Consider the following 18,805-nt stretch of genomic DNA (forward strand, 5'->3'; position numbering starts at 1 on the left):
CCCCATCAGTGCCCATCAGTGAAGGAGAAAACATACTTATTTACAAAGTTTTGAAACTGAAACAAAAAAAAAAATTTTTTTTTTCAAAATTTTCTGTATTTTTTTATTTGTAGCACAAAAAATAAAAACCGCAGAGGTGATCAAATACCACCAAAAGAAAGCTCTATTTGTGGGAAAAAAATGATAAAAATTTCATTTGGGTACAGTGTAGCACGACCGCGCAATTGTCATTCAAAATGCGACAGCGCTGAAAGCTCAAAATTGGTCTGGGCAGGAAGGTGTTTAAGTGCCCTGTATTGAAGTGGTTAAGTAATAGTGATTAGATGAGGTACGCTTACCGCAGCCGATGGACACACGCATTATACAGTGGTGGGTCAAACAAGCGTTCGGATTGATTAATCCAGCAGATTTTTGTGCAGGAATGCTGACACCACGGAAGTTTACACTGGCCACAACATCAGGGGAGGTCGGTGGATATCTGGCACTCCAATCAGTCCGGGAAATAACCATAAGGCAGATCCAACTCTGAACGACTGTATGTATGAAACTCCGTAATATCCAAATGTGGTTGTTTGAATCATAAAAAAGGGAAAAAAAGGCTTCCACATCATGCATGAATCAGGACACAAGCATGGAACTTTAATTTAAAAAAAAGGTTAAAACAAAGAATAAAAAAATGCACAATTAACCATCCGGTAAGTGCATACAAAAGTCAAAGCGTGGTAACAAGAAAAGATTCGAGTTAGGGGCTGTACCGAGGTGGGCACCCACCTACATGTTTGGTGGACATGCCCGATAGCTCAGCAATTCTGGGCCGCGGTGTTCCAAATGGCATCGACACTACTAAAGCTCACACTACAACCGGACCCTACTCTTGCTTTACTCAACATGACACCCGAACACTGTACTCACAACCAACTGAAGCTCTTCCTCCAACTCACAACGACGGCCAAACAAACCATTGCACAGGCCTGGAAGACAACGTCCCTGCCTTTGCCCGCAGTCAGGAGCAGGGTAACGCAGGCCATGATTCACTGCAGGATCGAAGCCAAAATCCTTGACCGCCTCCCCCAACATAATAGAATCTGGCAGCCGTGGGTAGACCACTTCATGCCCCTTGACCTAGACTTAGCCTCATTGGAATATTGAAACAGACAATCCGCTATCACCTAAACCACTACTGGTCCTAGGCCCTCGGACCCGTACGGGCTTACCGACTTTCCCCTTTTCCCCAGTATAATCTCTCCCTTTCCCTACCCCTCCTACTCCTTTCTTTCCTTACTCACTTCTTCTTTTCTCTCCTCCTCACCCACCTTCGCTTAAAACCATTCACTACGCAGTACCAGGATCCCTACTCGGGACTAAACTTCCCTCTGGGGAAGGCACCGATACCCTTCTCTATGCAACCCCATGCCTAAGGCCTTCTCTACCTAATATATGATGTGCACTTGCCCTAAGCTGAATCCTTTTGTTGTCACCTTGTTATGCTGTTCGGGTTCTGACACCCGTTACTGTTGTATCGCACTTGTTATACTGCCATTAACCTGTTCAAAATACTGCACACCAACATGTATTCTGTACTGTGTATCCGTTCTATTGCATGTTAATAAAAATATGTTAAAGAAATATGTTAAAGAAAAGATTCGAGTGAGTTACAAACCCGACATGTTTCGGACTAAAGTCCTTCTACTGGGGCATCTGAAACATGTCGGGTTTGTAACTTACTGGAATCTTTTCTTGTTACCACGCTTTGACTTTCTCTTATGTTCACCGACCGACACAGCTCCTCTCTGTAACAAAATGGGTTGTCAGCCCTATCACTGGAGATTACTAGGCAAAGTTGTAATACAACACTTCAGAACTTTTAGTTCCGCCCAGGGGGCTGTCCCTAGGCTACAACCCCCACAGCCTGCCCTAGTTTTATTTTGCCTAGTGACGGAGATACACCTAGGAACCCTGCGGGCCCTATGGTCCATGTTTTTTGATGCAGAAACTTTTTTTTTTTGCGCAAAATGAATGACCCTGTGATCTTCTATCAACTGCCGGCTGGGTGACAGGCTGGTTCACTTATCCTTGTAGTCTCCCCAGTCCGGCCATTGTGCGTGTGCAGGTCGCAGCTACGGCTCGGCAGGCCACGACATACCTCAGCTCCAGAGGTGATCGGGGAGATTTATGCTCCGGGGCATACATATGACCGGACTACTGATGTCTGCATCACAGTATGCCGGGCCAGTAGTCTTCCCTGTACTGATCAGGAGTTGACTACCATGGAATGTCTCCCAGCTTCAGGACTGGTGGAGCAGCTGGGCATTCCCTGGGAGGTTGATTCGGGAGCCCCCTCACCCCCTCTCTTCTCTCCCCTGTCCCTAACTCCCCTCCTTCCCTGGGCTCTCACCTGGGGGTTTTAGCTGTGCTGGGGTGCCTGGGTCCTGAGCTTAGTCCCGATGGATGCCTGTGAGGTTGCTCTGTGTCTGCCTCATGTTTTTTCTAGGCCTGTCAGGGAATTATTAGACCAGACTGTGTGGACTGCACAGAGGAAACCCAAAACGCATGTAGGTAAAATAACAAAAGTGTTTATTATAAATGACAAGAAAGTGAAAACAAACTGCACTACCAACCACAAACAACAAGTAATATATACAATAAATGGGAACTACCAGAGTCGTCAACAAAAGCCAGGCCGAGGTAAGGAAGGGGAACCAGCAGGAGAGGGAGAGGACGGATGGATGGGCTGCAGAGCAGGGATCTTAGGTAACAGGAGACAAGAGGGACAGGTCCAGGATGGGCTCAGGATCAGGAGGGGTCAGATAGATACAGGCTCAAGTTCCAAGTTCAGGCAACAAGGTCAGGGCACATGGAGAGAGCGATACCAAGGCAAGCATGTGAGGGCTTGCCGGGTATTTATAAGACTACCAATGCTTAACCTCACGTAACAGCTGAGCGCAGAAGGTGCTGTCTGCTCCACACTGCCGGAGTACACCCGCTGGTGGGCACCGGTACTACAGCCCAAGGATCCAACAGTGCCACCAGGAGGTAGGTCCTCTTATTACAGGCCCTGGGTGTTAGAAGACACCCGCTGGTGGACACTGGTACTGCAATCCAAGAGACCAACAACGCCACCAACGGGTGGACCTTTTCATGACAAGGCCTTGCATGGCGCTGTCCGGTGGCCATCTTAAGTGTGGGTAAGGGTCAGGCATGCTGCTGGGCTTCAAGCGGCCATTTTCCCAGTGATTCTCTATTAGAACACTGACATTTTCTTGTAGCCGGACCGTGTTTTTTGCTCTAGCAGCAGCCCCTGTGCCCTCAGCTTCCTGTTTGGTCATCAGAGGTTGGGAGGTTTTTCCTATGTATCTGGAAACATGCTGTTAGATCGCTCATCGATCGTGCTGACGGCCTGCCACAGACACAGCCTTGATACCTCTGCATCTGGGAGCACTGGGGATCTCCAGGCACTGCTGTAATACAGCGTGGAAAGGCTCAGGGTGGTGAGTCCAGTGGGTTAGAACCCCTCAGTTAGTGGCAGCAGGAGGGTGGGACTGTCACTGTCCTAAGTCCCCTTTGGGTGGCAGACAGGGTAGGGTCAGCATGGTTTCAGAAGCTGGTGTTTCTTCCCCCGAAATCCAGGCAATTGCAACCGGGTCACCTGCGGACTGCGCAGTCCCTATGGACACCCTTACGGCGGCCCTCAATTAGTTTGTTGCCAAGATAGAGGTGGTACGTGGGAGGAAAGGTGCTAAAAAGCGGCCCCCCCCCCCCCCCCATCCTCTGGGGAGAGCTCTGACGCAGACTCGGGCCCTGCTGAAGACATTCACCCCTGCTCTGTCTTGTCAGATGACGCTCACCAGGACCGTTCGGACAATGAGGATGAGTCCCCGTCCAGGTCCAGGTGCGACAAAGCGCTAGTTGGAGCACTTATCACAGCTGTGCGTGATACCCTGAAGATTTAGGACCCAGCGGATCCCTCTGCTGATGTACCGGTCCCCTTTGGGTCCCGCAAGCCAGCGCGCTCACCTAAGTCAGATACGGGAACACCTTACTTTGACAAGTTCATTTACAAGGGGCCTTTGCGGTCCCCAAATACATGGCGGTGCGTTACCCCTTTGAGGAAAGCCTTCTCAAGAAGTGGTCAGCTCCTCCGGTATCCAGGTTAAATAAAGTAACCACGATCCCCACGGTTGAGGAGACTCCTGCATTCAAGGACCCCACGGACAGGAAGGCCGAGGCGGTGGCTCATTCCTTGTTTATGGTTGTGGGGTCAGCCGTGCGACCAGTACTGGCATCCGCATGTCGCAGACACTTGAGTGGGCAAAAATTTGCACCGCGAATTGGGAGAGCAACAGGCCTCCCCTGTCTGCGTGGAACTAGCAGACCAACTAGTGCAAGGCCTTAAGTACGTCTATGACGCGGCCCTGGATACTCTCCCTCTGTTATCCAGGGCTTCAGTGACAGCTGTGGTGCTGAGGCGCCTAATTTGGCTAAAATGCTGATCAAATGCTGCCAGGCATCCAAAAAAGCCCTGACGGATCTTCCTTTCCTTGGCAACTGGCTCATTGGAGTCTTGTTAGATGACATTATTAAAAATGCCACTGGTGGTAAGAGTACCCTACTCCCACAGGCCAGGAAAGCTAAGCAGCCACGCCGTAGGCAAGGGCCCCCTTTTTCCGCTCACAAAGGGCTTTTTCGTCCGCCCGGAGCTTTGACAAAATGTCCCCAGCCCGACAGGACGCCCGCAGGTGGTCAGAAACGTCCCTGGGACCGCAAGCCTAACAAGCCTGCGAATAAAAGTGCTACCACATGAAGGTTTGCCCCCACCCATGTCTCGGATGGGGGGTTTGCCTTTTGGAGTTTGCAGCCTGGTGGTCCTCCCGGTTGTCCGACCAATGGGTCTGCAATCTGATTTCCACAGGCTACAACCGCCAAACCGATTCTTCCCCTCCAGCATACCCGTATCCCCGGTTCGCTGGGAGGCCCCGTTGGGGCGGTAAGGGACTTGCTGAATCGCGGGGTGATTGTACCAGTTCCATAATTGGAACGCTTCCAGGGATTCTACTCAAATCTGTTTGTGGTTCCCAAGAAGGAAGGGGTACGTCCGATCTTGGACTTAAAAGCCCTCAATCACTTTGTAAAAGTGCAGAGGTTCAGAATGGAATCAGTTCGCTCAGTAGTCGCTGCACTCCATCAAGGGGACTCCCTGGCGTCCTTAGACATCCTTCTGTGCCCTCAACTATGTTGAGGGAGCGGAAATTTTCTTCTCGGAAGATATACCATCATACCTGGAAGGCCTACATTTCCATGTGTGAGGAGAAAGGATGGCATCCGTGTTCCTTTTTCCATAGCAAGGATCCTGCTGTTTCTCCAGCAAGGAGTAGACCAGAGATTGGCATTGAGCAACCTCAAGGGGCAAATCTCAGCCTTGGCTGTCTCTATTCAACGACTTCTGGCATCGCACTCCTTAGTGGGTACCTTCGTTCAGGGGGTACAACATGTAGTCCCACCGTTGCCCCCATGGGATTTGAACCTGGTGTTGTCGGCGCTTCAAAAGCCGCCTTTGAAAATATCAGGGAGATTCCCCTGTTGACTCTTTCCCAGAAAGTGGTCTTTCTAGTAGCCATCACATCTGCCAGGAGGGTTTCGGAATTGGCGGCCTTGTCTGGCAAGTCGCCCTATCTGGTCATCCACAGGGATAAGGCGGTGTTGCGTCCGCAAACACTACCGAAAGTGGTCTTGGCTTTTCATATCAATGAGGACATTGTATTCCTATCGCTGTGTCCTAAGCCAAAGCACCCTAAGGAGGTGGCCCTTCACGCTCTGGACGTGGTTAGGGCCCTGAAGGTGTATTTGGTGGCTACGGCTCCCTTTCGGAAGTCAGACTCACTATTTGTTTCGATGGCTGGTCCAAAGAAGGGCATGGCGGTCTCGTTGGCCACCATTTCCAGGTGGATCAGACAGATTGTAGTCCAAGCCTATGCCTTGAAGGGGCAGGTGCCCCCCTTTCCGGTCACGGCCCACTCTACGAGGGCAATCGGAACGTCTTGGGCCTTTCAACATCAAGCGTCGGTCGTTCAGGTGTGTAAGGTGGCGACCTGGTCGTCTGTCCATATGTTTGCCAAGTTCTACAAGGTAGATGTCAGTGCATCGTCGGATGCCTGTTTTGGCCGCAAAGTTTTGCAGGTGGCTGTGCAATTAAATATGCAATCTTTATTTTTTCCTGGTTTTTCGATAAAAACGCAGTACTGTTATGTTATGCACTGTTGCATTACTTCCGCAATTTGTTGCGGTCTTGGGGATCACTCCTGTTGAGGATACCTGGTTATATGGTGGTGGTGTTCTACACACTGTTGTTTTTTGTGGGTTTAGTTTCACTAGTTCCCACTTACCATGGTGGATGACGTTTTATGCTGTTTTCCCACCCCTCGTTTGGCACTCCTTGGGGACATCCCATTTTGTTACAGAGGGAAGCTGTGTCGGTCGGTGAATATAAGAGAAAATAGGATTTTTTGTACTCACCGTAAAATCCTTTTCTCTGTAATTCACCGACCGACACAGCACCCACCCCTCCTTTTTCTCTTTACATTGTACTGCTTGGGCAGGCTGTGGGAGTTGCAGCCTAGGGACCGCCCCCTGGGCGGAGCTAAAAGTTCTGAAGTGTTGTATTACAACTTGCCTAGTAATCTCCAGTGATACGGCTGACAACCCATTTTGTTAGAGAGGAGCTGTGTCGGTCGGTGAATTACAGAGAAAAGGATTTCACGGTGAGTACAAAAATCCTATTTCTGTATGCACTTACCGGATGGTTAATTGTGCATTTTTTATTTTTTGTTTTAAAGTTCCGTGCTTGTGTCCTGATTCATGCATGATGTGGAAGCCTTTTTTTTTCCTTTATGATTCAAACCATATTTGGATATTACTGAGTTTCATACATACAGCCGTTCAGAGTTGGATCTGCCTAAGGGCCGGTTCACACTGCAGGCGATGCGAGGCGACACCGACTTGCCTCGCCGCGACCTGCCGCGACCTCAGCGGCAACTTGCAGATGACTTCTGTATAGAAGTCAATGCAAGTCGCCCCGAGGTCGCCCAGAAGTAGTACAGGAACCTTTTTTCTGAGTCTGAGCGACTCGAGTCGCTCCTCTCAGAACGGTTCCATTGTACAGAACGGGGGCGACTTGCGAGAGCGAGGCGAGGCGAGTCGTGTCGCCTCGCATCGCCTGCAGTGTGAACCGGCTCTTAAGCCCCATACACACTATCAGTTTTTCTGCTGAGTTTTTCCTTCTGGTTTACCAAAACCATGTAGTAGAAGGGCCGGCCTGATTGCATACAAATTGAAAATCCTAAGGTTTGACCTCATATTATATGGTTTTGGTAAATCTGAAGGAAAAACTCAGCAGAAAAACTGATAGTGTGTATGGGGCTTTATGGTTATTTCCCGGACCAATTGGAGTGCCAGATATCCACTGACCTCCCCTGATGTTGTGGCCAGTGTAAACTTCCGTGGTGTCAGCATTCCTGCACAAAGATCTGCTGGATTAATCAATCCGAACGCTCGTTTGACCCACCACTGTATAGTGCGTGTGTCCATCGGCTGCGGTAAGCGTACCTCATCTATTCACTATTACTTAAGGATTGTTATCTACGATATGTGGATGGACACAGCTCTTTTGGTATAGCAACAATCCTATATGGCGACCTTTTTGATCTACTTTGATGGGGAGGCAGCAGTTTCCATCTGTTCAGATAGGACTCAACCATTTTTCCGTGGAGACAGTTCACGTCTATATGTTTTATTGACTTTGTTTTACTAAGCCCTTGTACACACGGTCGGAGAATCCGTCGGAATGTGTCCTATCGGAGCGCGTAGTCAGATAATCCGACTGTGTGTGGTATGCATCGGACTGATTCCGTCCGAATCTCCGTCCGACCCAAATTTTCCAACATGTTGGAAATATTTCCCAACCAACTGAGCCGGACAGACCTAATCCGATCATGTGTAGAGGATTTTGATCGGACCAAGTGCCACGCATTCTCAGATCAAATTCCTACATCAAAGCTATTGGCTACTAGCCTGAATGTAGTCCCATCGTAACGAAATTACGTCATCACGTTCTGAAAGATCGGATTTTTCGCCAACTTGGCCCGACCGTGTGTATGCAACAGTTTCGGACACAATCCGTCGGACTAAATCCGACGGGCAAAATCCGACGGATTTGGTTGGCAAAATCTCCGACCGTGTGTACGTGGGCTAACACATTCTATGTGATCACATTTGTTTATGCTTTAATGGTTTTCAGTTTATCACAGGTTTGAATATCTGGGATTTTTTCTTTCAATCAATGGACTATATTATGTAACTATACACTTGGATTCACTATGTGGCGCACACACTGGTGTTGACTAATTATTTTGTCTTTCCATCTGAATTTTTTCAGTTGTCACCGTATATTACAACTTATGTTTTTTTTTTTTTTAGGTTGTTTGTTTAGCGCTGCATTTTATTTATAATATATTTGAGAACAAATGTTTGAGAGCAGGTTCTAAAATTTTCCGAAAATAAACTGTATCCAAGTCCGATGCGCAAAACTCCACGCATGCTCTGAATCAAGCAGAATAACCGCACTGGCTATTGAACTTCATTTTTCTTGGCTCGTCATACGCGTTGTACGTCACCACGTTCTTGACGTTCAGATTTTCCGACAACATTTGTGTAATGCAGGCCATACACGGTCGAATTTCGAACAAATTTTCTTTTCAAAATCAGAAAATTCGTTTTTTTTTGTGATCGGATGATGCCACCATTGATTTTCGAAATTCGGCCGACCAAGCCTTCAATTTCACCTCATGTTCCTACAGAAAAGAATTTTCTTGGCCGGGAATCTTCTTTTCTCTCCGTAAATTTTCTTTTATCTCCGTACATTTTCTTTTCTTATTACATTTCTCGCACAATTCTCCCATCATTGATTAGAAAATCGTCCGTTTTTCAAAAAATTTCCAACATGTCCGATTCCTCAAATTTTATTTCCGCACAAAAATCGGCTGTTGCTGCAGCCCCCACTAATGGTGCGAAATTCATATGAAAATTCTTAGATACGATTTTCGAACGAAAATTCTTTCGAAATTCGAACCGTGTATGGCCGGCATTACTGTGTGTGCGCAAGACAAGTTTGAGCCAACATCCGTCATTTGTTGTTGGAATGTTCGATCGTGTGTACGTGGCATTAGAGTGTACAAGGTCCTCTGGAATCCAAGGCAAAGATCACCCGCTCATCCCAGCTCCCCCACCCCATGTAGTTGAGAGATAATTTGCACAATTAATTTGCACAATTTGCACAACTGCACATTCATCCACTGGACATAGGGTCACATTTTTGTCCAAAAACATCTAAATGGAATGAGGGGAGGTGCTGTGATGTAGTTAAAGCGGGACTCCGCGTTTTTTTTTTTTTGTTTTTTTTAAAAGCCAGCAGCTACAAATACTGCAGCTGCTGACTTTTAAAATAGTGGCACTTACCTGTCCAGCGCGCCCGCGATGTCGGCACCCGAAGCCGATCTCTCGATCGTCTCTCGGGTGCTGCCGCCGCCATCTTGGTTATGGGAATCAGGAAGTGGAGCCTTTCGGCTTCATTTCCCGGTTCCCTACTGCGCATGCGCGAGTCGCGCTGCGCAATAAGGATGGTCACCGCTGTCTCTGGGATCTGTGTGTTTTCCCAGCAGGCAGCGGGGGAATTTCGGAAAGGGGCGTAATCTACGCCCCTTTCCGCAGATAGCTATCCCGGAAGTGGGTGCAGATACCTGTACTGTACAGGTACCTGCACCCCCCCTCCCCCCTGAAAGGTGCCAATTGTGGCGCCGGAGGGGGGGAGGATTCCAATGAGCGGAAGGTCCACTGTAGGTTGGACCTCCACTTTAAATTGCATCTTTTCTTTTTCCTTTTTTTTTTTTTTTTACAGTGGAGGAAGGGTTAGACCCTCTGTTATTTTTTTTGCCGTCTGTGTCCCCATTGGGAGGAGCTGTCATTCTGCTATGACTAGTGCTGGGATTAGTCGTGTGCCTTATCCCATTCAGTGAATCGGCGGGCATCGTGATTGATGGGGGATTTACAAGGGACTTTTTGGGGGATTTTTATTTTTTTTTATTTTTAGGTTACATAATGATTGTGAATGATTAAAGGACTATGAACCCCATACTCATTCACATGGGGGTCAGTATCTGCAAGCCCCCTTTTTGTAAAAAGGTGCGTAGAGTTCCATATAAGCCAGTCAGTTTGACAGCTCAGTCATGCACAGTGTAGGACACTGCCAAATGATGCAAATGAAGATGGGCGGCACAGTGGTGTAGTGGTTAGCACTCTCACCTAGCAGTAAGAAGGGTCGCTGGTTCAAATTCCAACCACGACACTACCTGCCTGGAGTTTGCATGTTCTCCCTGTGCCTGTGTGGGTTTCCTCCAGGTACTCCGGTTTCTTCCCACAATCCAAAGACATGCAGGTAGGTTAATTGGCTTCTGTCTAAAAATTGGCCTTAGTATATGAATGGGGACCTTGGATTGTGGGCTCCTTGAGGGTAGGGACCAATGTGAGTGTGCAATGTACAGGGATAGGGACAATTGTAGACACTCACACAGGCTGAACTGGATGGACTGGTGTCTTTATTCAACCTTACTAACTATGAAACTATGAATAGGAGGCTCCAGACTCTTCAGCACAGCACCCAAGGCTGGTGCCTCCCTTGCCTCTGCCTTGACATGGCTCTGCTTGCACACGCTGTGAAGTGTGGTTCTGTGTTGTTCTTATAAAGGTACAAATATAGAAATTAAGTGCTAACCATTTTTATTTGTCTCCATAGACTACGAAATGTGAGTCTGACTGACGAATGCGCGCCATGCCTCGTGTCACTGAGTAATAATAGAACACTGACAGCCCTGGACCTGCGTAGTAATCACCTTACTGATGCCAGTGCTGAACACTTACAGGACCTTATACTGACATCAACCATCTTAAAGGAGATCAGGTCAGTATTTATTGAAGTACTTTCACATTAACACTGGTTTTTATAGTGTGATCAATAAGTGCAGCGCTTTGGGGTGTGTCCAAGATGGCGGGGTGAGCAGACGTGCTTCCTGGAGCTCTGCTAGAGTATCACCCGTAATTATTCTCCTGCCTGGACTACTTAACCCAGGGAGTGTCCCTCTATGCCTTCCAAGTTGTCTGGTAAATTGAAAGGTTTTTAAGAGACTCCGATTTCCCCAGTGTATAACTGAGCCAGACAGCCGTACACTGTGTGGAGCGGGAAGCCCGGAAATGAGATCCAATATGGCTACCCAGACGACACCTGTGGAGACGACATCTCCTTCGCTCCCTGGTATACCCAAAGGTCATGATGGTGATATTGGCCTGCCAGACGGCCCTGACGGGGAAGCTGGAGGCTGTGCAGATGGATACAGGACTGATCAGACGGAATCTTCACAAGATCTGAGCCCGACTTGTGACCCCCTGAACAACGGGTGGGCCGCGTGGAGGACATGGCAGAGGAGCACCCTATTGCACTCCTTACCTTGCAAACTAAAGTGAAGGTCCTTGACTACCGCGCAGAGGATGCCAAGAAAAGGAGCAGGTGAAATAACCTGCACATTGTGGGGCTGGCTGAGGTGGCAGAGGGTCCGAATTCAGCTACCTTCGTGGAGGACCTGCTGCGCTCCATGTTGCCTGTGGCCCAGCTCTCTCCATACTTTACAGTGGAGAGAGCGCACAGAGTACCACCGTAGCAGCGTCCAGCCTGTTTCCTTCCTCATACGCTGATCCTGCGACTGCTGAATTTCAGGGACCGTGATGAGCTTCTGAGGGCTGCATAGGCAGTGAAGGAGATCTCCTGTCAAAACAACAAGCTGCTCCTGTTCCCGGTTTACACCATTGAAACACAGAAGCAACACAGGTCGTTTGATGGGGTCAAGGCTGCCATGCGGGCAAAAGGCCCTTTTTCACCAATCCTCGGGATGCCGCCTTCTGGCTGGAGTCACTGCCATCTGGGAGATGAGTACCTGACGGCGGATTCCATGCACCAGTTGAATGCAACTCTAGGAGCTGTAGGCTGAGTTGCCTGCTGGCTTAGAGTCCCCTGTTGGCCATGGGGGGTTGGCTTTTTTTCCTGAGTTCCAGAGTTCTATTTACACTGATGGGAGGGGGTTCAGCACAGAATTGTTCATCTGTTCAGACTTCCATTATAAATGGAGCCCTCCAGACGATCGGCTCTGCAGATGGGACAGATTGGTCCAAATCTGTACTATTTCCCCTAGACCCCTTGGCACAAGCTACTGCCGCCCGTACCCCATTACATTGGGTCGATAGCTTTAAATACCTGTGTGTTCAAATACAGCGTGACCCGAATAAATTTTACGACCTCAAATGCATCCCCTGTTGGTGCAACTGAGGACTAGATGCGCTTCCTGTGGGACTTTGCCGCTGAATCTGCTGGGCTGCATTAACCTTCTAAAAATGGTATTCTCCCCAAGTTCAATTTCCTATTCAGAAATTCCCCGGTGTGGCTGCCAGGTTCTTTCTACCGTGACCTGGACAGATGCATTGGGGCCTTTTATCTGGGGGGTTCCACTGCACGCTTGGCAAGGTCTGCCTTGTGTCTCCCTGTGTGCTGCAGGGGCTTGGCATTGCCTAGTTTACAGATATATTACTTGGGCAGCCATGTTGGTCTCGGTCCGCTGGTGGTTTGTTCGTTTAAGAACCAACGCTGCTGTGTGCCTGGAGGCGGCCATATTGGGCTCTCTTAGTGATTTGGGGAACCTGGTCTACTGGGGTCCTGGGGCCTACGCCGACCTACCGCATCCAACCAGGACAACTCTCAGTGTATGGGGGGGGTTGCTAGGAAGAGGTTTCTTAAACATAACCTTTAAACCGTTATGGGGTAACCCTAATCTCCCACACTTCCGGTCCATTCCGGACCCTCAAGTTTGAGCAAAACATGGTGTCAAGGCCCTTAGAGACATTATGCTGGCCGGGTCATTACTTGGATACAAGGAAGTCCCGACTAAGTTGTTGTTGGCAGCTACGCCACACCGCCAGGGCCCAATTTCAGGGGCCTATCTCCATGACCATGGACCCCATAGAGGAGCTCCTAGCCTAGGAGTCCTATATATGTCGCTACTTAGCTTGGATTCCCCCAGGCTGGAGAGGCTCTGGGAGGCGTGGGAAACAGATATTCCTACGTTGGAGAGAGAGGACTGGAATGAGTGTTTTGAGGATAGTTTGGGACTGGTTGTTTCCTCTAGATATAAATTGATACAAACTAAGTTCCTACATAGGGTTTATTACACTCCACAGAGATTGCACAGACTGTACCCCCAGAGTGATCCACTGTGTGGCAGATGTCAGCTTGAAATTGGCACTTATTACCACATGTTCTGGAGCTGTCCCAGAGTAGCGCTGTTTTTGAAACCATTAACGAGCACCTCCAGTTGTCTTTGGCACGGTCTCCAGAACTGGCTCTACTTGGTATACAGGAGGACGATCAGAGGCCACGCTACACGAAACTCCTGGTTTCTTACCTTATGTACTATGCTAAGAAAGCCATTCTACTTTGGTGGGATTCTGCCTCTCCTCCAACATTGGATATTTGGGAAAACACTGTCAGTAGTGCCTTACCGCTATATAAAATGACTTGCTTAAATAGGAAATGTCCCAAAAAGTTTGATGGCATCTGGTTACTGTGGACTGCATGAATGACTTGCTAATTACACTATATGCATATGGGTTGTTCCCCCCCCCTTTTTTCCTTTCTCCCCCCCCCCCGTCCCCACACCCTTCCTCCCTTTACCTCAATATCCACCCTTCCCAGGATAGGGATGATGACTAATTGTTGGCTCCGCCTTACGAAACCATTACTGCCGTCATAATAATAAATAAGGCTTATGTATAGTACTCATGCTGTCTGCTTACCTGTTCTTACCATGTATACACATACTGGTAGTGATTTGTAACAACTAAATACCACAATTTTCCTACACTTCGCGCCGCCTAGCTAAATGTAAAAAAATTAACAAGCGCTCACATCTAAAACTGTATGTGTGCGTTTTCTGGAGGATGTGGAATTATGTTCCTATTTCGCAGCTGTTTTAATTAGGTTCTATACGCTGATACAACCTTATCACTATTGTATGAAGAAAACTCTAAAAAAATGGTACAACTCCTACAAAAGGTGGGTTAATCCATCAAGAAAGAGTTAAAAACAGCGCGTATTATTCTAAATATAAACATTAACAATAATCAGCATTCACATAGTTTAAAAATCTCCTCAAAATATTCAAGCCAAAAAAGATGTTAAATGATTTCCAAGCTCAATATTTGATATTGCGTTCATTTAAACCAATGTCCAGCTGAAAATTAGTGCTTGGTAACGGAGATGACGATCTCACAATTATTCAACATAGTTCATTGGAAATTATATATAGTCTTATATTGCACTAATGCCCGACATGCACCTCCACACGTGCATACATGTAAAATACTGCCCGAGATTGTTGCCAGTAAAGAGATAGTCCCCCTTAGGTATTACTCTTACCAGACATTGGCTGGTTTCTCGCAGTTAATAAAGAAATCCTCATAGGCGAGAGATGCAGGCGTCTTCCTTTCTTCCTTCATATACTCCTCCACTCAATCTCCGTCGAAGGTATAATTAGAAGAAAGAAAAGTGCATATAGCGTAATTCCGTAAAACCAATGAATGCTTTATTAAATTTAAAAACCCACAAACATTGCACTCACAAACGTAAAAAGATAGCAAGCATAAATTCAGTATGCAGATTGGCAGCTAGGGTCAGGTAGAGATAGCTAGGCTAAACGATGGTCCTACCGCCTTCAGCGACAGATCACTCTGCTGATATTCCTCGGCTTAGCGCTTCTCCCCTTCTTACTCCTGTCACTCCTGCTGTGTTCAATCTCATATGGTTCCACCCTGACGCGTTTCGTCTTACTGACATCATCTGAGGGATGATGTCAGATGATGTCAGTAAGACGAAACGCGTCAGGGTGGAACCATATGAGATTGAACACAGCAGGAGTGACAGGAGTAAGAAGGGGAGAAGCGCTAAGCCGAGGAATATCAGCAGAGTGATCTGTCGCTGAAGGCGGTAGGACCATCCTTTAGCCTAGCTATCTCTACCTGACCCTAGCTGCCAATCTGCATACTGAATTTATGCTTGCTATCTTTTTACGTTTGTGAGTGCAATGTTTGTGGGTTTTTAAATTTAATAAAGCATTCATTGGTTTTACGGAATTACGCTATATGCACTTTTCTTTCTTCTAATTATACCTTCGACGGAGATTGAGTGGAGGAGTATATGAAGGAAGAAAGGAAGACGCCTGCATCTCTCGCCTATGAGGATTTCTTTATTAACTGCGAGAAACCAGCCAATGTCTGGTAAGAGTAATACCTAAGGGGGACTATCTCTTTACTGGCAACAATCTCGGGCAGTATTTTACATGTATGCACGTGTGGAGGTGCATGTCGGGCATTAGTGCAATATAAGACTATATATAATTTCCAATGAACTATGTTGAATAATTGTGAGATCGTCATCTCCGTTACCAAGCACTAATTTTCAGCTGGACATTGGTTTAAATGAACGCAATATCAAATATTGAGCTTGGAAATCATTTAACATCTTTTTTGGCTTGAATATTTTGAGGAGATTTTTAAACTATGTGAATGCTGATTATTGTTAATGTTTATATTTAGAATAATACGCGCTGTTTTTAACTCTTTCTTGATGGATTAACCCACCTTTTGTAGGAGTTGTACCATTTTTTTAGAGTTTTCTTCATACGATTTGTAACAACTGCCATTCATTTTGATTGCTATGCCGTGTTTATCTTTTCCAAAATAAACTGAAATTTTGACCATGAAAATAAGTGCAGCGCTTTAATAACTTGTGCATAAATTAACAACCTTAAGCCCCGGACCAATTTGCAGCCAAAGGACCAGGCCCCTTTTTGCGATTTGGCACTGCGTCGCTTAAACTGACAATTGCGCGGTCGTGCGACGTGGCTCCCAAAGAAAATTGGCGTCCATTTTTCCCCACAAATAGAGCTTTCTTTTGGTGGTATTTGACAACCTCTATGGTTTTTATTTTTTGCGCTATAAACAAAAATAGAGCGACAATTTTGAAAAAAACGCATTATTTTTTACTTTTTGCTATAATATCCCCCAAAAATATATATAAAAAAAAATTTCCCTCAGTTTAGGCCGATACCTATTCTACATATTTTTGGTAAAAAAAAAAATCGCAATTGGCGTTTATTGATTGGTTTGTGCAAAAGTTATAGCATGTACAAAATAGGGTATAGTTTTATAGCATTTTTATTTTTTACTAGTAATGGCGGCGATCAGCGTTTATTGTGACTGCGACATTATGATGGACAAGTCGGACATTTTTGACACATTTTTGGGACCATTGTCATTTATACAGCAATCGGTGCTATTTAAATGCACTGATTCCTGTGTAAATGACCCTGGCAGTGAAGGAGTTAAAAACTAGGGGGCAGTGTAGGTGTTATGTATGACTTTATGTGTTTTTTTATTGTAGGGGGCGTGGCCTGGCATGTGATGTCACTGATGTCTTTCCCTATAAAAGGGAACAGGCGATCGGTGACAGGCTCAGTAGGAAGCACAGGGGAGAGGTTTGTTTACACAGACCTCTCCTCGTTCTTCAGCTCGTCCACCTGATCGTGGGTCTTTGACACCAGGGGAGATTGGATCCGCTGGTGCCACGGTCACGGAGCTCAGTGCCCAGCCGGCAGCGTGCTCTCGACCCACGGCTGGGCACTTAAAGAGCAACATACAGGTACGTGCTTGTGCCCAGCCGTGCCATTCTGCCGATGTACATCGGCGTGAGGCGGTCCTTAAGTGGTTAACACATACTGTAAGTATTAAACCATCATTGCAAACGAACAAGTGATGTGAAAGTCCATTACACCAACAGCATAATCTCTTCCCTCTTAACCACTTGCAGACCGGACCAATTTGCTAGTCAAAGACCAGACCCCTTTTTGCGATTCGGCACTGCGTCGCTTTAACTGACAATTGCGCGGTCGTGCGACGTGGCTCCCAAACAAAATTGATGTCCCTTTTTTTCCCACAAATAGAGCTTTCTTTTGGTGGTATTTGATCACCTCTGCGGTTTTTATTTTTTGCGCTATAACCAAAAATAGAGCAAACATTTTGAAAAAATGCATTATTTTTTACTTTTTGTTATAATAAATATCCCCCAAAAATATATAAAAAAAACATTTTTTTCCCTCAGTTTAGGCCGATACGTATTCTTCTACATATTTTTGGTAAAAAAAATCGCAATAAGCGATTATTGATTGGTTTGTGCAAAAGTTATAGCGTTTACAAAATAGGGATAGTTTTATAGCATTTTTATTAATAATTTTTTATTATTTTTTTTTTACTAGTAATGGCGGCGATCAGCGATTTTTATTGTGACTGCGACATTGTGGGGGACCCATCGGACATTTTTGACACATTTTTGGGACCATTGTCATTTATACAGTAATCACTGCTATATAAATGCAGTAATTCCTGTGTAAATGACACTGACAGTGAAAGGGTTAACCAGTGGGTGGCAGTGTAGGGGTTAAGTGTTCCTAGGGGTGTGTTACTAACTGTGGGGGGGTTGGGCTTTCATTTAGTGAACACTGATCTCTGCTCCAATCACATGGAGCAGAGATCAGCGTCACTAGTTGCTAGGCAGAATGGAGAAATGTTGTTTATACAGCATTTCCTCCATTCGGCCGCTCCGTGAGACGATTGCGGGTATGCCCGCGGCGACAGAGTCCGCGGGTCCTGCGACCGGACTCACGGGGGTCCCGACCAGCGCGGGAGCGCGCCGCCGGCGGCGCGCTCCCGATGGCAGGGCGGCATTGAATATTGGACGTACCTGTACGCCAATATGCCTGCCCGTGCCATTCTGTCGACGTACATTGTCGTGCGCTGGTCGGGAAGTGGTTAAACCATAAAAATATATGTATAACCTGTTGCCCTGTCACAGAGCTTATACATCTTGACCCCATACCTGGCACGCTTGCTAGGAAGATACTGTTTGATAGACAAGCGGCCAGAAAACTTAATCAGGGACTCATCAACGCAGACAACTCGTATCGTTTCCTGGTCATGGAGGCAGAGAACACAGGCATATGGTGAATTGGGTCAGTGGACCAATATGACTGCAACTCACTCTTTTTAACTATGCCCATGAGGAGGGATAGGTCCAGGAAGGTCTTAAATTTGGAAACCATAATAGGTTTCCAATCTCTGGCAAGGATCAACTGGGGATTAGAGGCGATGAATTGACCAGCATACAAATTGCTTTGGTCCACAACAGATCTATAGAGATCTTCCGTGAAAAACAGCGAATAAAAATCAAGTAACGTAATATCAACTGTTTCCACCTAAATTCCAGGTTGGCCAGTGAATGGGGGGAAGTACGGGTGCTGCAGAAGTGGTGGGCTCCCAATTCGGATTGGCAAATGTATCAGGAAGGGCACTATAGGCTCGATGGGCCTGTCTTTGTCTTCTTGGCGGCTGCAGGACACTACTTGTGCTAGCCACCTGACCATCTTGAACTGCACTTATGAGACTCGCCACGTCACCACGTGATACTGCAGCGCAGGATGTACTAGGCCACTGGTGCTTGCCAGTTCACCAGAAGGATGAGCATCACTAGTACTGGCTTTCTGCTCCATATGAGAGTCCTGCAGTTCTTACACCTCAACGACAGCAGAAGAACGGGGTCGGGTATGCC

General features: G+C 46.9%; 1 protein-coding gene across 1 annotated transcript in view; it reads left to right on the plus strand.

Moving 5' to 3' along the window:
* The window catches only part of LOC143997901 (NACHT, LRR and PYD domains-containing protein 6-like), a 207,014-nt gene that overhangs the window by 86,926 nt on the left and 101,283 nt on the right, over positions 1-18,805 (plus strand). The window contains exon 8 of the mRNA XM_077493723.1: positions 10,841-11,005. Coding sequence (XP_077349849.1) covers positions 10,841-11,005 — 165 coding nt within the window. The remainder of the gene's footprint in view (positions 1-10,840; positions 11,006-18,805) is intronic.

The sequence above is a fragment of the Lithobates pipiens genome, unplaced genomic scaffold (assembly GCF_037356315.1).
Source record: "Lithobates pipiens isolate NorthernLeopardFrog02 unplaced genomic scaffold, aLitPip1_a1.2 Scaffold_19, whole genome shotgun sequence".
In the NCBI taxonomy this organism is placed as follows: Eukaryota; Metazoa; Chordata; class Amphibia; order Anura; family Ranidae; genus Lithobates; species Lithobates pipiens.